The sequence below is a fragment of the Mus caroli genome, unplaced genomic scaffold, assembly GCF_978045245.1.
Source record: "Mus caroli unplaced genomic scaffold, Mus_caroli_1 scaffold_9, whole genome shotgun sequence".
In the NCBI taxonomy this organism is placed as follows: Eukaryota; Metazoa; Chordata; class Mammalia; order Rodentia; family Muridae; genus Mus; species Mus caroli.
Window position 1 is genome coordinate 21,613,935 of NW_028227264.1, and position 24,718 is coordinate 21,638,652.

The 24,718-nt window shown below is 43.7% G+C and overlaps 1 protein-coding gene across 3 annotated transcripts in view; it reads left to right on the forward strand.

Annotated features, from left to right (window-relative positions):
* Stx7 (syntaxin 7) overlaps nt 1–24,718 on the forward strand; it is a 42,582-nt gene that overhangs the window by 1,040 nt on the left and 16,824 nt on the right. For all 3 annotated transcript variants that reach the window (XM_021173922.3, XM_021173923.3, XM_029482582.2), the window contains exon 2: nt 5,473–5,626. In XM_021173922.3, the coding sequence (XP_021029581.1) occupies nt 5,542–5,626 (85 nt within the window). In that variant the 5' untranslated portion in view covers nt 5,473–5,541. The remainder of the gene's footprint in view (nt 1–5,472; nt 5,627–24,718) is intronic.

The following is a 24,718-nucleotide window of genomic DNA, read 5'->3' on the forward strand; positions in this document are numbered from 1 at the left end:
TGCTCCCGATTCTAATTCTGATTTTTATCCCAAGTTCATACATATGCTGCTGGTGGAAAATTATGAATAATTATGTTGAGCTGTATGCCACTAAATGGTGTGTGCACAAGGCCCTGGTTCAGTCCCCAGTACTGCAGTGAAATATTACCTCTATGTCTACTAGTACTGCTAGATAAAACTCCCACAGTTAAGTCTGTGTGGATTTTTCTCTGGTTTAGTGTAACTTGAAATATTAATGTGTGAAACTGTGGAGAAAAAAAAATCTTGGTTAATTAAGCTGAAACCAAACAGTGTAGCATTTGGATTGATGAAGGAGCTGGGCAAAGATGCACTTGTGGACCGAATACTCATATGGAAGATTGAGCACCCTCATGCCCATTGATTGTCTCCTATGGCTCCTTTCCTGTTTGTTTTAGGAACTGAAAACAAAGAGTGTGAATATTCCCATCTTCTAAGTATGATGCATCTCTTGAAGTAGAAGTTACATTGATAGAGACTTCTCATTTCAGACCTGGCATCTCTAGTGTGTGATAACACCTTACTGAGACAAAGAGCTAGTCCTCAAAGGGGGTGGGCGTGTATCATGGAAAGGGCCATCTACAGATAGAAAGGGACACTGAGAAAAGCCCAGGTAGCAATAAGCCTGAAACAGTGTTTCAGAAATGTTAATATTTACTCTTAGGCTGGGCATGTGTTCATAGGAAATCGGTACACTTGTTCATTCAGACTTACAACATTTATTCAGGACCTACTTTGTAGCCAAGTACTTAGAGAATCGACTAAGTCCAAGATTTACACTCCCCCACACACCACACATACACACACACACAAACACACACATACACACAGCACACACACACACCATACACACCCCACACACACACACCCACACCACACACACATACATTGTACACACATACCATACACAGTCACACACCACACACACACACACACCACACACACATACACACACACAATACACACACACCACACATACACACCACACCACCCACACATATACACCACACACACAATACACTGCACACACATACACACACCACACACACATACACACACATAATACACACACACCACACCCCCCACACATATACACCACACACACAATACACTGCACACACATACCACACACACATACACACAGCACACACACACACACACCATACACACACCCCACACACACCACACACACATACACTGCACACACATACCACACACACATACACACAGCACACACACACACACACACAAACACACACATACACACACCACACACACATACACACACCACACACACATATACACACATAATACACACACCACACCCCCCACACATATACACCACACACACAATACACTACACACACATACCACACACACATACACACAGCACACACACACACACACACCATACACACACACCACACATACACACCACCACCCCCACACATATACACCACACACCCAATACACTGCACACACATACCACACACACTCACACACCACACACCATACACACACACCATACACACCACACACACACACACACACACACACACACACACAAATTAAAACCCTGGGGAACAAAGGAGGAGGAAGCTCATATTTTATGCTGGGCTTCATGATTAAGAAAGTGAAACTGATTGTTTGATTTGAGCAGGCTAAATTTTAAGCCAGTGTCTGCTCAGAGGAAGTCTTGAAGATTCTACAGTATGTCCATTAGTAACTACAGGGTAGTGTTTTACATCCAAGACTCTGTATCAAAATCCCCTTTGTTCATTTTTAAATTGTCCTTCCACACAGTCTTGAGACAGCGCTCACTGTGGGTGTTACTGTTGGACTCTCCCATCTCCTCTTTCACCTTAGTGTTTATATATCTTCATAAAAAGATAATTACTGAGCTGTTGAGTTGAACCCTGCCCAATAGAACTTTCCGTGGGGGATAGAAGTGAATATGCGAGCTGTCCCAGCTGCTGGCCACTGGCCACATACAGTTTCTGAGCACTTGAAAGGTGGCCGAGGTGGCCTTCATCTACCTTAGTTCATTTTGATAGTTGTGTGTCAGTTCATTTTGATAGTTGTTTGCAGGCAGTGCAGGTGCACGTGAGGAGCGATGTAATTATTTTGAGCAAAGACACTAGAACACAAATGCTTTGTGTATTGCAGCTCAAGCTAGACACTGCAGATGGTTATAGAGCACAAACATTTTATAAGCATAAAGTTAATTAGCTCACGTGTAAAAACAGACTTCAGAGCCATTTGTCAATAGCTGTCTATGAACATGTGTGTTTATTTCTTTCCAGCAAAGGTAGCCACTGTCCTGGTTGTTCCTTGTTTTATCTGAAGAGCCAACTCTTATCTTTTAAACGTCATCATAGTCGAACAGGACAGAAAGGGAGAGTGCCACTCAGTAGTGTTACCTTCATCCAGGCTTGTTTCCTTGATGTGAAGAAATTACCCCTGGGCCTGCAGCAAGGTGGCAAGTTTGGTTGTGTAGTTGTCCAGGTCCACCTGTGCTAAGTTCTTCTACAGAAGCAATAGGGTTTAGTCTAGTGTTTGTGACAATGTGAGCTCCCAGATTTACTTTCAGAGTTTAAATCCTCTGTTCATCTCAGCAATGCCTCCATTTATCTGTGAAAAACTACAGTAGCAGTCATGCCTCCTGCAGAGCCTTTCGACATTGAGGGACACAGCCATAAAAGTCACCACATGCAGGAAATATTCAGCCCTTTCTCAGATTCCTGTTCACACACCACTCGAGACAGAACTGGGGTGGTCATCTCCATACCCCTTCTCTGGTAAACTACACAGAGATGAAAAGGGGAAGCTCTTAGAATGGGTGAAGACCACGTGTCTCACCAACAGCCGCATCCTCTAGTTTGCTTGGGTACAGGGATGAGAACAGCTGGCTGTGCATGTGACTGTCTGACTTAAATTATGGGAAGAAAAAAAATCCTTTAAAGGAAAACACTGAAAAGCTTTGGACTATATGTGTATGAATTTTGAGAAGAAAAAGCTGGAATCCTTTGCAAGAATTAACAGTATTCTGACATTAGTCTCTGTGTGAGGGGTGTAGGTTCAGGGCAGTTTATGGCTGCATGCCTCTGATGAGCGTCCACAGGTGCAGGGGCACATCAGACCTGTCCTCTATGTACAGTAGCAAAGCACTTGGTCCTATTATCTTATTTTGATCTTGGCAGGAGGCCCAGATGCTAAGGATCTTGCCCAAGGTAGATATTTCTGGTTGCCAGTTATCCTGGCAACTGAACAGTCAAGTGATGAGTTCTAGTAACTTCAAAGATATAGGAGAGAGGGAGGGAGGAAGGGAGGGAGAGGGGGAGGGGGAGGGGGAGAGAGAGAGAGAGAGAGAGACAGAGACAGAGAGAGAGAGAGAGAGAACATTAAAGGTGTCTTTTGTAGGTAGAGATGTGAAACTTATTCGTGCCCATGGTTACAGGAGAAGTTATTCACAGGGTGTTGGTGTAAACTGAGAGCACTTTTAGAAGCCTGATGATGCCACTGATCCCAGAGAAAATTGTCTTTATCCATTTAGTATATTTTTTGCCAATAAAAGGCATTGAGGTACTCACAGATCCTACAAGGATCTTGAAAATACATAGAAGACAAACAAGTCAGTTACAGAGAAAACACACACACACACACACACACACACACACACGTATATATAAAACATTCCACTCATGTGAAACATCTAGAATAGAAAAACATACCAAGTAGATTAATGGTTCTAATGGCTGAAAGGTTGGGCGCAAACAGGAGATAAAAAATGATGGGAAAGAACTTTCTTCTCAGAGTAATATGCACTATAAAAGTCACACATTGATTATCCCAGACCTTTGTTATCACAGTAAAAACCATTGGATTATATGATTCGAATGGTTGCAGTTGTATATGAATTATATCTTAATAAAGATCTGTTTTAAAAGGATGGGGCTAGCAAAATGGCTCAGCAGGTAAGGGCACTTGTTCCTCAGCCCGATGACCTGCGGTTAGTCTCCAGGGCACACATGGTGGGAGGGGAGAGACAGTTCTGGAAAGTTGTTCTTTGGATGTGATAGGGTGTTTCCTGGAGGGAGGGAAACTGGGATAACATTTGAAATGTAAATAAAGAAAATAGCCAAAAAAAAAAAAAAAAAGAAAAGAAATTGTTCTTTGGTCTTGATGCACTCACAGTAGCATGTGTTTGTCTCTCTCTCTCTCACACACACACATACACTGAATGTTCAAAAATTTAAAGGTATAATTGGTTTGTAGACTGCAGAAAATGTCGTCAGGGAAGTTGAATCTCCAGGCTGAAGCTGATCTTGAACTCTAGGTCCTTATGCAAAGGCGACTCCTGTGCTGGGATTGCAGGCATAGAATGTGATGTGATGTCTAGCTTTTCAGAACTGCCCTACTCAGTCTGGCCCAGCTCTTTCCATGGCTGCAGTCCTAACTCAGTGCTTCCCGGAAGGCAGCTTATTCCTGCTACATTGCCAATGGGGGCCAGCTGTTAGTTACATTTTTGACTTTGCTTTTAAGTTGGTTGAGTCTATATCCTCGACCTGGTTTGTGTAGAGCAAGGACAGAGGGTGGAGAAGACACCAGAGCTCCTGAGACTGTCTGATGTCCAGGGATATCCCACAATACTCACAGCCTGCTGTATCAGCTCAACTGCTCCGTTTCCTCCCAGCACTGTCCCCCTGTGCCTTCCCTTTACTTGGGTTCTTTGTAGATTCAACCCAGCATTGCATCAAAAATGTCATTTAATTGTATCATGGTAGAACATTCATACATGTTTCTCTTTTTAGCATATTCCCTACACAGTGCATTGTAACAACTATGTACATAGCCTGAGACTTGAGCATAGTCAGAGGTTAGTGACCCTGTACCCTTATCTGTTGGAAATCTCAGTGGTTTGGTTTTTTTTTTTTTATTGGATTATGGTCAGGCTAGACCTGGAAACCTAGACATGTGCTGGAGGTGTTTATTCCCAGTGTTAGGCAGCATGGGTAACTTGGGCATCTGAACCCTGGGCTGAGACCTCACTTGCATCAATGCATGGTTTTCTTCCTGGGGATCAGGTACTTCATCATTGTAAGCCACAGTCCGCTCAAAAGAACAGAAGAGGGGGACTTTAAAGAGGAGGTTGTGATGTTACGTTAGACAGCCAGTGTGAAGTATTTCCATTTCACTTCCGCTTCCTTTGATAAATAATATTTACCTTCTCCACATGGTCTAGATCTGTCGGATTTGTCTTCCCATCTAAGCCTTTGTTCTCCATCTTAATCATACCTAAATATACAATGTATATGTTTGTTTTATAAATGCTTTTTAGAAAATAGCAGTAATAATTTTCCTTTTTCAACCCTATAATATCCCAGGTGTATACTTTGGGAAATGTACACGAATAACTTTTAAGAATGTAATTGTACAACATTTATGTTCTTTTAGGTGACTGACTCCTAGAAATCCAGATAGCCTACCTGCATCTGATGAAATCAGCCAGCCAGCCAACAAGCCATGTCTTACACTCCGGGGATTGGTGGGGACTCTGCCCAGCTGGCACAACGCATCTCCTCTAACATCCAAAAGATCACACAATGCTGTGAGTTCAGTTTCAAATTGACTTCATTGCTGTTCTCAATTCTTACTCTGAAGTTGGTGGTATTTGCTAAACCACGAGCAATTAAGGGAAGAGGGAGGGGGGAACATTATAAGAACACAATTGAAGTAGCTAGAAGGCATCAGAGTAAATATGGAGGGAGTTTAATAGAGGGGCAGAGTGCTACCAGGGCCTGTGTTGCACTGTTTTTTAGTGAGATAAAGATTACAGGTCGATGTTTACATTTCCTTTAAGGCCATCTGGATATTGACGGTGAGGTCTGCTGGCTCATTCTCATAGCTTAAGATGCACTGAGCACTGCTCAGAGCTCAAAAGATTAATATTTGTTAGGAATAAAATCGGAATAGATTGTGCTCAGATTAATTTTGTACTTATGAATATACAGTATGAAATTAAAAGAGGCAAGAAAGATAGAAGCAGGTGTTTAAGGTTTTGGTTGTTACTGTTGTTGCTGTAACAAAATACACACAGATGGATGGGCTATAAAGGAATATGTTATTTAGCCACAGTTTTGGAGACAGGAGCACAGCTCAGCATCTTGGCTTCCGGTGATGACGTCTGGACACGAAATATCACCTCCTGGGAAGGGAAGCTGGTGAGGAGAGGTAGCAACACTCACCATAATGACTGTCACCTTCATGAAGACCAGTCTAGTTCCAAGACCTAGAAATGTACTGATGACCTCTCAGTGGCATCCTAACACCCTGACCCTGACCCTGACCCTGACCAACTCTAACCCTAACGCACTTGGGAATCAAGCCTCAGCATAACATTCAAACTGTGGCAGGATGAGACACTTTAATCTGTCGAGAGACATATTCTAGAAGATGGTGTAGCTTCCCCAAGAGATGGTGTAGATTCCCCAAGAGTTTCCCTTATTACAGAGACAACAAACCAACAGAGCCAATGTGACATTTACCCCTCAGCACATACACATGTACATGTATATTCGTATGCATACAGATTTAGGTTTTTAATTCCTGAATTACAGATAAACACACACTCTAGAATACTGTAGCCATCTTTCTGTTGGTACTTTGACTTTAAAACATTGCCAGATTCTATTTTTTTTTTTTCTTTTGGAGACAGGGTCTCACTAAGTATAACTGGCCCAGAACTATGCAGACCGGGCTGACCTCGAACTCACAGAGATCCACCTGTATCTGCCTCTGGAGTGCTAGGAATAAAGGCACCACTGTATGTGCCACCAGAACTTCTTGACGGCATGTTAATTCTCTTTATTCACCATCAGCCTTACCAAAATGCAGAATGTTTTCAAATGATCTTACCATATTTTTTTTAATATTTTTATTAGGTATTTTCCTCATTTACATTTCCAATGCTATCCCAAAAGTCCCCCATACCCTCCCCCCCCACTCCCCTACCCACCCACTCCTACTTTTTGGCACTGGCATTCCCCTGTACTGGGGCATATAAAGTTTGCAAGTCCAATGGGCCTCTCTTTCAAGTGATGGCTGACTAGGCCATCTTTTGATACATATGCAGCTAGAGTCACGAGCTCTGGGGTACTGGTTAGTTCATAATGTTGTTCCACCTATAGGGTTGCAGATCCCTTTAGCTCCTTGGGTACTTTCTCTAGCTCCTCCATTGGGGGCCCTGTGATCCATCCAATAGCTGACTGTGAGCATCCACTTCTGTGTTTGCTAGGCCCCGGCATAGTCTCACAAGAGACAGCTATATCTGGGTCCTTTCAGCAAAATCTTGCTTGTGTATGCAATGGTGTCAGTGTTTGGAAGCTGATTATGGGATGGATCCCCGGATATGGCAGTCTCTAGATGGCCCATCCTTTCGTCACAGCTCCAAACTTTGTCTCTGTAACTCCTTCCATGGGTGTTTTGTTCCCAATTCTAAGAAGGGGCAAAGTGTCCACACTTTGGTCTTCGTTCTTCTTGAGTTTCATGCATTTAGCAAATTGTATCTTATATGTTGGGTATCCTAAGTTTCTGGGCTAATATCCACTTATCAGTGAGTACATATTGTGTGAGTTCCTTTGTGATTGGGTTACCTCACTCAGGATGATGCCCTCCAGGTCCATTCATTTGCCTAGGAATTTCATAAATTCATTCTTTTTAGTTGCTGAGTAGTACTCCATTGTGTAAATGTACCACATTTTCTGTATCCATTCCTCTGTTGAGGGGCATCTGGGTTCTTTCCAGCTTCTGGCTATTATAAATAAGGCTGCTATGAACATAGTGGAGCATGTGTCCTTCTTAACAGTTGGAACATCTTCTGGATATATGCCCAGGAGAGGTATTGTGGGATCCTCCAGTATTACTATGTCCAATTTTCTGAGGAACCGCCAGACTGATTTCCAGAGTGGCTGTACAAGCTTGCAATCCCACAAACAATGAAGGAGTGTTCCTCTTTCTCCACATCCTCGCCAGCATCTGCTGTCACCTGAATTTTTGATCTTAGCCATTCTGACTGGTGTGAGGATCTTACCATATTTTAAATTTAATCATTGGCCTCAATGATAGTCTACCCAAGTGATTTAAATGAGATGCCACTGTACATACGTTGAAGGTAAAGGAAATAAAACTACAATATAAATGGTTCTAGAAGGTGCTGGTGTCTACTCTGATTTGGAGTAGTATTTTCTCTGGCTTCCGTCTGGAGAGCCCGGAAAGGGTAGCATTGAGCTTCATGCTGTTCATGGCCAACAGCTGAGAGAGCTACATGAAGACAGTGATTCCGGCATCTTGTCCTCCTGGATGCAGATTGCTCTCCTCTCTCCGTGGCTCCCTTGCTGCTGGTTGTCTGTGTGTTGCTGATTGGCCTCGGCTGAGCGTGATCACTTGTGTGGAATTTAAGGGAACTGACTGTTCAGTTTACACATGTGGAAATCCAGTTGTTTTGCAAGAAAGGATGCCAAAGTGGACCACGTCTCTTGGTTTCTATTTTTAAACAGTGCCAGGAGTTCAGGAGGCTGAGGAGTGACTGTACCACTGTGAGATTAGAGATGTGGTAAGCAGCAGACACAATAGACGAGACAGTGGCAGCGTGGAGTGGAAGGGCCAGTTTAAATCAAGCCGTGCTTACTAAGAGAGAGATCGGTTGATCCAGCCAGAAAAGACGTGATAATCTGAGCCAGGCTTCAATACTACAGTGTGGATGACAGCTAAATAAACAACCTAATAATTACCTATAGCAATATTGGATTGTGTATAGGGCTTCCCCCAATTATCCCATGTCCAGGATTCTTAAGATGGGACCAAGCTGAGCCTCATTGTTCAGGCCTTTAATTCCTGATACTCAGAAGGCTAAGGCAAGAAGATGACAAGTTCAAGGCTTGCCTGGGCTACTGAGGAACTTTAAGGCCAGCTTGTGTAACTTAGTGAGATCCGTGTCTCAAAATAAAAAGTAAAAAGAGGGCAGGCTAGAGATATAGTTCAGTAATAGGACCCTTGGCTTTCATGTGCATGACCCTAGATTCAATATAATTAAAATATTTTTTAATGAAGACTAAGGTCATTAAGGAAAGGTCCAGTCACTATCTTCAGATATGCAAACTACTGTCCATTGGGGCCACCACACAAGTTCAAAGCTACTGGGAGTTAGGCCCCAAGCTAAAGTGGGTATTGTTGACTAGCAATAGTGGTCAGCTGATTCCCAGGTCATTTATTCAGAAATTGACATATTGTGAGGATGGTTCAGATGAAGTGCCTTTTAATTGTGGTATTCTGGTGTGCCACACTCAGCGGTAGTTCTTTGTGCATGTATTACATATTAAATTCCTTTTCAGAGAATGTGAACGTAGCTGTAAATAAATCTATAGGGTCCTGTCTTCATGTGGTTTACCGTTGTAAGCAGTGTGTGGTATGACAGTTAAAAGCAACACAGCCTCCCGTGAGGAGACAGACTGAAAGTGATGCGGGAGCAGCTGGGCGCTTTGTTGCTTAGATGGGCCCTGGATACAGGAGGAGAAAGGCCTGGTAGAGAGAGCTACCAGGGCAAGTCACATGAAGGGGATCGCAGCAGTAAACACCCCAAAGCAGTGTAGAGCTTGAGTTGCTCAGAAGGGGAGAACAAAGAAGCCTCATGTCTAGTGCACAGTACTTGAGGCTAGAGTGGCCAGAGGGGAAATCAGGGGGCCCTAGAGGTTCGTCTGTGCTGTGGAGAGTTCAGATTTCACTGTACAAGGCAGTGTAAATCAGCGAAAGCTTAAGAAGAGACACAGTCAGTTCTGCACTTTGAGAGGATCACTCGGTTGCTACTTAGAGAACAGACATTAGGAGAGTGAGGGGCATATGTTGCTCTTGGCAGAGGTCTGTTGAGAGAGACTTTGTCGTGTATCAGTGGGAAAGAGAGATGTGACTAGAGCCAGAGCCAGGAGGACTTGCAGGTGCATGTGGGTGGGCCTGGAAGGGAAGGGGCGGGGCCTGTGCACACAGTGCCGGAGCAGGTGGTTGCAAGTATGAACTGGGTGAGACAGACTATGCCCAGGACTAGTTGGGGAGGATTTTGTTTCCTTCGGGTAAATGTTTTTATTTTTACAAGAGTTCCAGCGAAAGCACATCACTCCTGGATCACTTCACCTTTAGTCAAGTAAAATTTGAGATGTCTTTGGGGCATCTACATGGAGATACCAGGCAGTTGAGATACAGGGAAGTCGGGATCCATATCACAGTTTGGAATTTGGGATCATAGCACAACTGGTACTTAAAACCGTGAATCTGAGTTAAGCCCAAAAGATTAGGAGACGGGGACTGGGATATAAAAACTCTGGACATCACGAAGAAAGAAGCATGGAGAGTTGGAGTGACCAGAGAAGGAAGAACAAAATCCAGAGGGAGATAAGATACATATTTATTTTTCAAGACAGGGTTTCTTTGTATCCTGAAACTTGCTCTGTAGACTGGGTTTGAACTCACAGAGATCTTCCTCTTCTGCATCCTGAGCACCAGGATTAAAAGTGTGCGCCACCCCCACCAGCAGCAGCCCTGTCTACCTCTTTTCACTTTCAGTATCTGTCTGACCTTGGGTCCTTCCCTGGATAAACAAAACAAGTCACTTTCCCTGCCTTCTCCTGACTCATTGCCCAGGATTCAAGACGTGAGTCCCCACCACCGGCAAAAGATTATGGTATCAGCAGGAGCTGCAGTTTTCCCCTCGAAAAGGGAAAACTCTAAAATTGTATCGTTGTAAAAGAAAAGTCTTTCAAGGCCAGAGGGGACTGGAAATGTACAATTTAGAGCAGCGGTTCTCGACATGTGGCCCATGACCCTTTAAGGGGTCAAACAAACCTTTCACAGGAATTGTCTAAGAGTATTGAAAAAACGCAGATATATGGATTAGGATTCATGACAGTAGCAAAAATTCCAGCAATGAATTAGCAATGAAATAATGTTATAGTTGGGAGTTACCCCCGCGACTGCATTAAACGTTGCAGTGTTGGGGAAGTTGAGAACCACTGCTCTAGAGAACAGCTTGCCTTTCATCTACTCTGCAAGGTGAGGCAAATATGTTGTGGGGACTGGGCTGTGTGCAATCTGCTTCTGAGTATGTCTGCCTTTAAGTGCAATGTGAAAGAAAAGCATCAGATAAGGAAAGGGGGGGAAGAGACTCGTGGGTATGGCTTGAACAGCTGATATAGCAATGTGCCATCCAGGAGGAGGTTTAGTTGGTTGATTCAGGCTTGACTTTGTGACCAGCAGTGCTGTGTATGTTTCCTGACTCTAGCGTTCAGTGTCTGAATGAAAAGAGGTTTAGAGAGAAACCAAGTGGCTGGTAGAAATGTAGCCTACCACTCTGATATGAGCTGCATCGAAACCTGTGGAAATGAAAGACAGAAGTGTGAAATCTCACTTCTCCTTTCCCGGTCTGAAGACGCTATTAATATAGAAGGGTGGACAGAATAGGGCTCTGCACCGTAGGTAAGTCCTTCCTTTGAAGTCTAGCAGAAGACCTGGTTTATAAATGGGTCTAGGGAGGGTAAGTAAGGTAGCTAGGTGGCAAGGTCTTGATCAAGCAGAACTCAAGGCTTCCTGGGACTGCAAGGAGAAAGGTTTACATTCCTGCTACTCTGGATCAGATAAATAAAGGCCTGCATGAATATTAACTCTTGCAGTTCATTTTGTGCCAAAACAGAAAACAACAGTTTTTTTTTTTTTTTTCTATTAGAGGAAGTCAAGAATAACCAATAGCAAGAATATAAATTTGTCTTCTTTTACCAGTATTCTGACCCTTCTATTTTGCAAAGCCTAAGAGAGATGAACCTTTTGTCTCCTGAGGTAGTGGGTGTTGAATGGAGGACCTCATACTAGTGAGGCAAGTGCCCTGCCACTGAACTGTGTCTCCAGAACCCTCGGCTCTGAAACAGTAGTTTAAATTTCAGTGGACTTGCTGTTAAATCACATCTTACTGAAGGGGATCTACACTGTTATAAATCTGCTTCAATAGTAACTATTGTCAAGTATACTATGACAGTTATAGACTATTTAGGTAAGTGTTTACATACGTGTAACAGGTATGTGCTGCATATTGTAGATGCTTACTTAACATCGAAGCAGCAATCTCACAAGTCAAGATGGAGCAAACTAGAACTTGATGGATCTCCTTGTGAATCCAATACGGAACGTTAAAACGACGTAGCCGATCTTTTCATCCCTTGGTGTAAGCTGCTGGTTGTTAGCAGGGCTGGTAAGACATCTGTGCTGCCAGCCCTCCTTCCTGTGCCTGTGTGCTAAGGCCATGCTTTCTGTCCCAGGCCTGATAGCCTGATAGTGTCTAGTCCTTCTTAGCTCAAGCTTTCTGACTGCTGTTCCCAGAAGGTCTCTTAGGACTAGGTCTCAGCATGCATCTCAGAAATAATATTTTCTCAAAGCTTGAGTTCATGTTCAAAAGTAGCATTTTTATTAAAATATCTGGAATTGGGCTATCCAGCCATTACGTCCTGCCGTCCTTAGTCAGGTCTCAGTGAGTGTTTGTGGGCTGACTAGAGAAGGACATTTTTACATGCATCCAGTGTGCATGCATGCACACACCCACACACACACACACATACACACACACACACACACACACACACAGAACTTGTATTTTTGAAGAGCAGAAGAAACATACTGAGATCTTCAGCGTAACATTTTGTATCCTTAAAAGCTGGCTTACGTTTATTACTAAGGAGTGCATGTGAGGAGTGTGCAGCCCAGCCACAGTCTGCCAGATACTGTGCAGGTCACAGAGCACATTCTGAGCCCAGAGCCCTTCACCAGCTTAGGCTTCCTCCATGCCCATCACTGTGCGTTTTCAGTACCACTAATCAATTTACCTGATTCTTAAGCCTCATCTGATCGAGTCAATAATGTGTTTTTGTGTGTGTGTTGAGCTATACTCTCCACTCTGTGGACTCACCTGTGTGGAAATGGTGGTTCATTTTCCTCTGTAGTAAGTAGTCCTTATTCAGACATTCATACCAGTTTACTTTAACACTGTTGGCAAACACTCAAAGTCTTTTCCAGTCTTTTGTTTTGTTTTGTTTTGTTTTGTTTCTGTGCTTTCCTGTTGATGCTGCTTCTGTTCCTGGGTTGGTGGATCTTAGAATTTGTGAGTGGTTGGCATTGGTAGAAACAAGAAGAGCTTCCTGAAGTGCTTGCTTCCTCCAGCCAGAGCTGACATAGCTCCAAATCCTTGCCAACAAGAACAGCCTAAAGCTTAATCCATTTCAGCAACATTCTTATCTCATATTGGCTTAATTTGCATTTCTAACTTGAGTTGGGTTTTTGTGAACATAGCTGTTAGGAAATTCAGTGAACATAGAACATTCTGTAATTCAGCAAGCTCTGTGTGTATGTGTGTGTGTGTGTGTGCGTGCGTGCGTGTGCGTGCGCATGCACACCAGATTAATCTCTTCCAACATTATAAAGTCAAATCTCAGCCAGAGTTTCAAGGACTCCTGAAAACTCTCCTATCATGTGCAGGTTTTAGTGTTAAGAGGCCATTTGTCATGGGACTTATGCATTATTTACAGAGTCTCATAATGGAAGCAGCCATTTGTAAGAGCTACTAGAGCAGTGATCGTCAACCTTCCGAACACTGTGACCCTTTAATACAGTTCCTCTTGTTGTGGTGACCCGCCCCCCCCCAGCCATAAAACTACTTCACTGCTATTTGATAACTAATTTTGCTACTGTTATGAATCATAATGTAAATATCTGATATACAGGATATCTGATCTGTCACCCCACACGGCGGTGACACTCGCAGGTTGAGAAGCACTGGGCTAGAGTACCACCAGGATTATGAGGTATTTTCTGATAGTAGAAGATGGGAGTTATTGACATAAATGTTTCAAGAGTGAGCCATGCCGTGAATTAACTGAATTAAGAACTGAAGAAAATTGATAAATAGAATTTAGAACAGTTAACTGTGAAACAGTATTTGACAAAAAAAAAAAAAAATCCATACATAGTTGTTCTAGTTAACTCTCTGCCATTAATGGGTAGTTACAAACCCAGGGTCAAACAGATGGGCCTAGTTACATTCTGTGGGACCAAACAAAAAGGAATGGGTGTGGGAAGGAGATTTGTAAAGAAGTGTGGCTGGCAAGGCAGAGGGAAGGGGAAGGGGAAGAGAAGAGAAGCCATAGTCATTACATACATGTGTGAGATTGCCAAAGAATAACATTTCCAATAAGAAAACTCTGGCATTTAAGAATTCTTTGGTTTTATGGAGACTGTAAGGTGGCTAAGAACTTTGTGTAAACAAACTAATCAAATACATTGGTAACAAAGTCTTCTTGTTGTGGGACTGGAGAGGTTGCTTGCAGAGAGTGCGATTTTAGTCCCCAGCATCTACAAGGCGACGTACAAACATCTGTAACTCCAGTCCCAAGGGATGTGATACCCTCATCTGCCCACCCTCTGGGCACATGGTACACATACATACATACATCATACATACATACATACATAGACATACACATATAGGCTAAACATTCATGCACACAAAATAAACAGCAAATAAATGGAAAAAGAAAAAAAAATCTTCCCATCAGAATTTGAGTATAGACATTTCTGCTAAAGCTTGTATAATAATATTAAATGTGCTTTTCTGTGTATGTGTTTTCTGGAGCTTTCTGGGAAGATACTCTGTAAAAGCTTGAGCCCTTGCTATAAATGTTAGAAGAAGATAACAGAAGCATGTTTTATGTTGAATCATCTGTCTGTCTGTGTGTCTGTCTCTCTCTCTCATCATGTATCTCCTATAGATTCTACTATCGCAGTAAATGTAATCTTGATGGAATTTTAAAAGACCCACATTGTCTCCATGCAGTGCAGTAACTGTTCTTACTTCACACTCACTGTCCCTGTTTGTTAATAAGAATCTCTGTTTAGCTCAGGGCCTGTAAGGTTCTGAGGAGGCTCTTAAGTTGGAGTGGTTCTGGGAGGAACTGAGGGACTAAGTCTAGTCAAAATTTATTGTCTGAAATCCTCAAAGAATCAATAAAATTAGTTTTTAAACTATAGGTCATCTTGTTGTTCTGGGAGGAAGTGCGTTCTGGTCTAGTGAAGAGACACCCATTTTTGCCTCTGAACACATGAGTGCACAAAGGGGAAGCGAGTATTTTGACTTTTCTCTTTGGCATCACAGCAGGCTTTTCTGTAAAAAGGACTTCAGTCCCAAGAAGTGAGCAGATCTGCTGTCACATTTGAAAATAGATGGCTGACATCATTTACCCCCTTGAGTACCCACAGTTCTGGTATTATAATTTTCTCATGTCCAACTGTTGACGCAGTCCAGATACAGGTAGGAGAGTATTTCTCCTGGAAGAATCTCAGTGAGAAGGGCAGCTCTGATTTTCTATGGTGACTTGTCCTATGGGGTAGAGTGCCTGCTCTTGGAGGTGGGAGTATACTCTTCTCACTTCATACACCATTCTTAATCAGTGGCTAAGGTGCTTCCTGGAACTCTCTCTCTTCCCTCTGTGTGAATCATCTGTTGGCTCATGCCCTGAGCGTGAACTCTCTTCCCTTTGGTTCCTGTCCTACCTTGTGATCTGGGAAACTTCCCTGCCTGGATCCAGTCGAAGTGCACAGAAGTACACAGCCCGCTGGTCCCTACTCTCCTTTTGTGGCCACCAGGTCCACACTGTTCTTACTACTTCAGATGACAGCAGCCTCCACATTGTCCTCTCTGCCCCCTTTCTTGCTCTCTTATCTTCTCCACAGTGACAAGGCAGATTTTTAATACATGAGCACATGTCACACTCAGATTTAAACTCATCTGTGACTCTCTTGGCCCTTGCAAGGAAGTGTGAGCCTTGTGCTGTTCACACCCCCATCCAACCTGCCTCCCCCATTGCCCACCTAAGGTTCTTCCTGAAGCCTCTTGGGCTGAGCCTTTCACACCTCAGGGCCTTTGAACCGGCTTCTCTTTCACGTAGCCCCTTTTGCATATTCAGGTGACCTCAGTACATTTATCTAAGTGATGTCTTATTTGGCTATTCTTTATAATCATTTCCTCATCATCTTGCTTTCATTTTATAATGCCTTTTATCAGAAAAATCAAAGTTTAATTACTATTTTCCCCCTGTGTTCCCCCATTAAAATGTTAATCTTTGAGAGAAAGGTTTGAATACCTCAGTCGCCAAAGTATTTAAAAAAAAATTAAGAACATGAGGTTATAATATACAAAGGGTATTTTTTATGATTTACCTTTTCTCCTGCATCTGCTAGCTTCATGTATTTCATTAGTGGGTGTTACATCAATATATTAACCACCCTTTATTCCTGAAATTTTTATCTGAAGACTGAATGTTTGTTTATGAGCCGGGGATCTTGGCACCTATCCTGTTTCCAGAATGCATGTTTAGAGATCTACATGGATAGAGTGGTGCAGTCCATATGCCAGCATCCCCATGAGAACACAACAGGCTACTTTCACATAAATAATCACAGTTACTTTTAGCCTTATTTACCATGAACAAAATCTATGCACAGTGATTGGTTGGATCACAGTGTTGCTTCCCTTTTATGAAATTACAGTTTGTGGTTAGTTGGGCAATGGTCCTACATGTATTTGGTTGCTTGAAGCTGACTAGTTTTTGTTTCCTGGAATTAATTATTTTGACAATACATCTCTTTGAGTCCTTTATGAAATCCCTTGCCTGGTTGTTCTGTAGCCATTCCTGAGCAGCACTTTTCATTACAGAGTAACCGCCCTGCCTGTGTATACCAGAGTTCCGTTTTTACAAGTAGTTGATACTTTTAGTTACTTTGGAAGAATTCACATAGGACATGAACTGTGTTCTGCTTTGGTGTGTTTATTGTCTATAGTCTTCCCTCAATATTACAGTTACCAAGATCAGTGAAGAAACCACTGAGGTAGTAATGTGTTTGTGATCAGAGTTGTGACCATTTAACTTCTGCGGGGGAGGGTTGTCTTCATCCCCTTTGAAGTCAAAGAGAACACCCACAGACATCACGAAGGGCTGGCTGGCTGCGGCTGCTTGTAGCCCATGAACCATTGTTCTCCCGCTTAGGAGTGTGATAGCCATTAGGAAAGTCCTACTGAGCCTGTTTACTGAGAACTCAGTGTTACCTTTCTGCAGGCACAGGTGGGAAGCAGCTCTGCAGGAAACATCCAGTGATCTTAATTACATTGTCTTTCTCGAAGGTACCTAAACTCTTTTGGTGTTTGTTGTTTTTGAGAATGATTCCTGCTGTATGGCCTTTGTTGGTCTTGAATTTGTAATCTATCAGCCTCCAGAATGCTAAGAGCACATGCAATTATAGCACATGCAATTGTGACTGCTGTCTTAATCGAGTATTTTATTTTTAATTTTTAAAATTTTGTATGTGCATGGTATGTATATGATTGTGTGTGTCTTTATTTAAGTATGTATGTACAGTCATATGTCTCATAGCGTAGAGGTCAAAGGACAACAACCTCAGAAACCAGTCCTTGCCTTCCAGCTAGTTCACTTAGGACAGTGTTTATGCTGTGTTATGTAGACCAGGCTAGCTGCCCAGTGAACTTGTGTGGAGCCTCCTGTCTCAGCCTCCCACCCTGGCATGGGAGCACCGGGGAATATAGATGCATGATACATACTGTGCTTGCTGTGCATACATGTGTTCTAGCGATCTGAATTCAGGGTCTCAAGCCTGTGTGGCAAACATTTTACCCACCGAGCCATCTCCCTAAAGTTAACCTAGAAGGTTGAAGCTCTCTCTTTAAAACTGAATATTCTGGTTCTGTAGGAGGACTAGCAGTCTCAATTAATCTGGACCCCCGAGATCTCTCAAACAGTAGACCACCAAACACACAGCATACACCAGCTGATATGAGGCCCCCCAACACACATACAGTAGAGAACTGCAGGGTCTGTGTCCATTCAGAGATGATACACCTAACCCTCAAGAGAAAGGAGGCCCCAGGGAGTTTAGAGGTCAGGAGGGATGGGGGTTGGGAGCATCCACGTGGAGATGGGGTGGGGTTGGGAGGAGGTGTGGGATGTGGAGCAGTCAGTGTGGATGGGACGGGGCGGGGAATGGAATATGGAGTGTAAAAAATGAATTACACATAAAATTAAATTAAAATAAATAAATATAGAAAAACAAAAATAAATAAAATTGTATATTCTCTACCTAAAATTAACTATTGTGTATTTTTAAAATGTTCTTATCAGATTTTGTCATCGAGTCTATCAGATGAAAATTTAGTTTTGGAATGCTTAAGTCACTTGCCCAAGTTTATACAGTTGGGTGAGGTTTGTGTCAGATTTCCGAAGACTCTGGTTCATAAAATAGTATGCATTTAGATTATGTCATATTGTATGAGAGTGTAACTTGTGTGTCCGTGCAACTTGCCCCGATTTATGAAGTATCTGTGGTGTGCTAGGGAGTCTGCATCCTGCCGGTGAGCACAGCGGCGACGTTTGCATCTGTAGAGTGAACCTTAGAGAGAAAAGGATATGGTGAAGAAGTGACTTAAAAGGAAAGATCGAGTTGAACAACAGCAATAACAAAAGCATACTGTGAGCTGGAGAGGGACGGCCCATATAAGGGGGTACCTGAGGGCCAGGGAGGAACGCTGAGGACTTCATGGCTGAGATGATACTTGAACTCATCACTGAAACAATTTGTAGAATGAGCCTTGCAGTATCTGGGAATGTTTTGAATGGGAAAAGCCATAGGGTGAGCTGTTCAGATGGCAGCTCCCTTGAGTTATTAGAGATGAGGAGGGGGCCAGTCCCAGTGTAGACAGCCCTTTACCATGGTTAGAACAAGGTTTGGGGCAGAGGTTCACAGTGGCAGTGCAGAGGCAGAGGGAGCATGGTTGGAGATGTGTCAGAGACAGTTAAGCTGGAGGATGTGTGCAAAAGAGAGCAGATACAGTGATAGACGGTGGAGTGTGCATTCCATCAGATGGTCACGGAAGAGGAAGGTGAGAAGAGGCAGGGCTGACGCCGAGGAGGCACATGAAGTCAGCATGCTAGGGGGAGGTGGACACACAGGATGGCTGTAAGTGAGGAGCCTGGCACAGCACTGGAGCTGTGGAGGAGTCACAGTGGCACGCTTGTGTGTTGAAATCAACAGGAATTAAGACAGGAGTCTGGGCAAGCAAGATAAGAATCAGCCAAGAACTACGGCTATCAAAAGAGGCGAGTGTGGCAGAGACACCAGAATATGTCAAGCCACCCTGGATGGAGGAGAGGACTTTGGCACTTCCTGCACATTGGTTCTTTCTGGTACCCTACCCACCCCCAGACCTCATTTTAGAATTTGCCGCTTCCCTTGTTCCCCCAGTGGCTATCACTTTAACCTTTTTAGTGTTTATTATTTGGCTAGCTCTCCTAGTTCTCTTGTGACCTTCCTTTTCATGTTTTAGGATCTTATGTATAATCAAAGTGCTTCTTCGACATTCTGTGGGATGACTTTGATTTTCCAGCGAGCAGGTTGGCCTGTGGAAAAGAAAGTGACCATGTCCCCACCCTGCTCAAGAACTTTGTTCTAGTTTGTGCCTATGTCCCGGATGCTTAAGTCCCTCATCCTTTGTTCTCAGGATTAGAGGATTTTCCTCAGTCTTGATCACTCTGTCATATATAAGGGTCCCAAGATACTAGACAGCTCTTTCCAAGCTGCCTCTCTCCCTTTAGAGAATACTTTGCCATCCATTTATGTTCAGATCTCCTCTACCCTCCTGCCTTGGCCGCTTGCCCAGGACTTTAACTGCCCAGCAAGATCCAGCAAGTCTGGATCTCCCTCTTTCTTCCTCTTCCTCTTTCAGGTTGAAACTTAATTGTGTTGCATGTCTACCTTGAACCTGTGGGCTGAAGACAGTGTAACAATGGTTCCAGAGTGACTTTGTACAGGAAAAAATTCATAGCATGCAGCTTTCTGCCATGCCACTATGTAGATGCTCAAAAGTTTTCAATTTGGAACATTTTTTGTTTTGGATTATGGATTACGAGTGCTCCATTCATAGCAAAGTTCTGTGAGTGACATTTCACAGCTCTGCTTCCCTTACCTGACTGGGCATTATCTGTGGTTGCCTGCCTGGCTTATTCCTGTTCCTTTCATTCATGGCTACCCAATCTTACAGGATTTTTTAAATAGCTCTGAAAATATAATTTATACAAACTCTCCAAGTCTCAGCCCCATGCCCCGGTTCTGTGCATCACACATGTGGAGGGGAGGGAGGAAAGGACTCCAAGTCAAGCTTCTGCTGCCTACTTAAAGGAACCACACGTCTATCGTCAGTGACTCCATGAGTGGTGCTTTGTCAGTGAGCACAGATCAGAAGTTGGAACAGAGGTAAGGGAGGGTTTGGAAACCATTGCCATAAATACTTGAGTTGATATGGCTTGTCCCCTGCTACCTTCAAGCAGAATGACTGGTGTATTTGTGTGTGTGTTTGTGTGTGTGTGTACTTATGTGTGTGTTTGTGTGTGTGTTGTGGCTGGGGGAGGTAAAAAGGAGAGAGAAGCTGGAGATATGATACGATATCATGAGCAATCAGATATCAGGAGCTCTGGGCTACTTCAAGGTGTAGGACACCCCCGCCCCACTCCAGCCCAGTCCAACTCTGTGGATTTGAAGTTCCACTCTGCAGAGACCAAGACCTCACAGAACAACTCAGCAGTCCACCCAAGAACAGAGCAGCCCAGCAGTCCATGTATTAAAGTGGGGACACAGAGTGTCTTAGTCAGGGTTTCTATTCCTGCACAAACATCATGACCAAAAAGCAAGTTGGGGAGGAAAGGGTTTATTCAGCTTACACTTCCATACCACTGTTCATCACCAAGGAAGTCAGGACTGGAACTCAAGCAGGTCAGGAAGCAGGAGCTGATGCAGAGGCCATGGAGGGATGTTCTTTACTGGCTTGCCTCCTCTGGCTTGCTCTGCCTGCTCTCTTATAGAACTCAAGACTACCAGCCCAGGGATGGTCCCACCCACAAGGGGCCTTTCCCCCTTGATCACTAATTGAGAAAATGCCTTACAGTTGGATCTCAGGGAGGTATTTCCTAGACTGAAGCTCCTTTCTCTGTGATAACTCCAGCTGTGTCAAGTTGACACAAATCTAGCCAGTACAATTGACCCCTTGTCAACTTGACACACAAACACATCACTATTAAGCCTCAACCCCTAATTTCTTATTCACCTCCAAGATCTAAACAACTTTAAAAGTCCCATAGTCTTTACATATTAAAAGTCAATCCCTTTAAAATGTCTAATATCTTTTAAAATCCAAAGTCTTTTTACAATTAAAAGTCTTTTAACTGTGGGCTCCACTAAAATAGTTTCTTCCTTCAAGAGGAAAAATATCAGGGCACAGTCACAATCAAAAGCAAAAATCAATCTCTAACCATCCAATGTCTGGGATCCAACTCACGATCTTCTGGGCTCCTCCAAGGGCTTGGGTCACTTCTCCAGCCATGCCCTTTGTAGCACATGTGTCGTCCTCTAGGCTCCAGATGCCTGTACTCCACTGCTGCTGCTCTTGGTGGTCATCTCATGGTACTGGCATCTCCAAAACACTGCATGACCCCTTCAGTCCTGGGCCATCAATTGCAACTGAAGCTGCACCTTCACCAATGACCTTCCATGGCCTCTCACAGTGCCGAGCCTCAGCTGCTCTGTGTGACCCCCTTCATGCCTTCAAAACCAGTACCACCTGGGTGACCCTTACACATTACCAAGTCCCACTGCAGCAGGAGTACAACCTTGCCTATCTCTGGAACACAGCCTCTTTGTGCTTTCAGAAAACACTTCCCAGAAGATGTCACCTCAATGATGCTGGTCTCTTCTTAATCACTGCTAATTTCTTAGCTCCAGCTAATAAGCATCAATAGTCCCAGTAATGCAAAGTTTTTGCTTTAGTAGTTCTGGTATCTTGTTAATCACAGCTGATTCTTCAGCCCCAGCTAACCAAAACCACAGAATCTTCCCAATCAGAATATCAATGGCCCTGAAAAGAGTCTTTAATTTTCCCTCTGAAATTTCACAAGCCAGACCTCCATCTTCTGCACTGTTCTCAACATTATCTTCCAAGCTCCTACACAACATCTGACAGAGGCTCTTAACAACGAATGGATCTTCAAGCCCAAAGTTCCAAAGTCCTTCCAAGGTCCTCCCCAAAACATGGTCAGGTTGTCTCAGGAATACCCCACTGTGCTGGTACCAATTTGTCTTAGGGTTTCTATTCCTGCACAAACATCATGACCAAAAAGCAAGTTGGGGAGGAAAGGGTTTATTCAGCTTACACTTCCATACTGCTGTTCATCACCAAAGGAATTCAGGACTGGAACTCAAGCAGGTCAGAAAGCAGGAGCTGATGCAGAGGCCATGGAGGGATGTTCCTTACTGGCTTGCCTCCTCTGGCTTGCTCAGCCTGCTCTCTTATAGAACCCAAGACTACCAGCCCAGAGATGGTCCCACCCACAAGGGGCCTTTCCCCCTTGATCACTAATTGAGAAAATGCCTTACAGTTGGGTCTCAGGGAGACATTTCCTCACCTGAAGCTCCTTTCTCTGTGATAACTCCAGCTGTGTCAAGTTGACACAAAACCAGCCAGTACACAGAGCATCCTTGATAAGAGGTACAGTCTGTCTTGTTCCGCTCACCTGGAAATCCAGTCGAAGAGAGCACTTTTCTGTGCATTATGGTTAAGAACAGAGCTACCCTCTATTATTCTAGTGTAGCAGTAAACTGCTACTTTTAATGCTGATGAGAAACCTAGACATTTTCTAGACCCAATTGCTTTACAGACAAAGAGTGATCTGTCTGGGCAGCAGAGTGCTGGCAGCTAGGGACTGGGCCATCTCTCTCCACTCCCCCAGAAAATGGCCTCTATAGTGTACTCAGGGCTTGAACTGTCCCAGAAGATAAACTCCTTTCTGCTGAAGTCACAAGACAGGACAAGAGATAAAACTTCAAAAAGAGGCCACTGTTTTCAGCAGCTGGTTTTGTGGTCTCCAGAAGACTTTTGTATTTGAAGCCAGAGTACAGTTTTATTGATATGAAATAGGCCAAGCTCACGTGACTTTTCCCTTAATACTAACAGGACTTTAAGTGAGCATTCCCTGTTCTCTGCACCTCATGCTCCACACGGAGCCTGCTTTCAGCTCCCAAACTTACTAGTTCTTGTTATGCATCATTCTAGAGGACCCAGGCCACTTCCAGAGTCCTTTCTTTCAAATATTCTAAACTACTCCATAACTCAGAAAGGAGCTGAGAGGTGAGGGAAGATTCAAGTCTTTAAACATTCAACCTCTGTCTCCTCCTGTTTCAATCTTGTCTCTAGTATGCAGCTGCAGCGCCTGTGCCACTGGCAGGCACTAGCTCACTCTTGGCTCTTCTAATTAAGATGTAACTCTCATATCATTATCATTACCACCGACTCAGGCAGTGCATTGTAGACTGTTGTCTTAGTTAAGGTAAGCATTGCTGTGACAAAACACCATGACCAAAGGCAGCTTGGAGAAGAAAGGATGTATTGATTTACGTGTCCTGGGTCACAGTCCATTGAGGAAAGCCAAGGTAGAAACTCAAACCAGGCAGGAACCCGCAGGCCGGAGCTGATGGAGAGGCCGTGGAGGAGCGCTGCTTACTGGCTTTCTCCTCATGACTTGTTCAGCCTGCTTTCATATGGAGCACAGGACCAACTAGCACATTAAATACTGTTGCACCATGTGCTTGCATACAGCCTGAGCTTATGAAGGCATTTTCTCAATCGAGAGTCCCTCTTTCCAAGTCCTTCTAGGATGTGTCAAATTGATATGAAACTAGCGAGGACATTGCTACTACTGAATTCTCCTTAAACATGAGTCACAACAGTTAATAAGGATATTCTTACTGTTTACTCATAAGAGAAAAAAATAAACTGCTTGCTTCTGTTTGCCCATTTGATGGCTTACACTGTCCCCAGTACAAGCTGCTTCCTGCTAAGTTAATGACAACTGGGAATTAGGTGGTTGCTGGAGCAGTGTGGTAAATGCAGAGTAAGCAGCAGGAAGTGGAATCGAGTTTCCAAGCCTGGCTGACTCAGTGCCCTTGCTGGCGTCCTTTCCTGGTAGGCACCTACTTGCTTGTCCTCTGGGAGTGAAGCCTGAGTCCGAGCACCGGCATCGCACCAGGGTCTCACCTGTCGTTTTATCTCTGACACACTGCGACTCTGTTATTGCAGATTCAGTGACAGAAAATTCTTCTGCTAAAAGATGGTAGTGAATTCTTCCGTTGGCTGTTGGGGAAGTTAATTGAAGGTGCTTTATGTGGGTTAGGGCCGGTTCTGTGCTCCCCAACGCCTGATGCACTCACTTGTCAAACGTTTGCAAGAATTCCACAGTCCCTGAGCTGCAACTCTACACAGGGCCCATCCAGTGTACCTGCAATCCAATGACTAAAAAGTACATACACGTATTCATGCCCCAGTCCACTAGAGGGCAGCACACACACACTTACTTAGCAGGAAAAGACTGCAAAAACTAACTTTTTGATGGAACAGAAAGCCCTTTGGGGTGGATGTGTTGAAAGTACTGTCATATTTTTGTTAAAAAATTATATTTCATAAATCCCCATCCTTGAAGTTAATGATGCAACAGTACAAGTTGGCCAA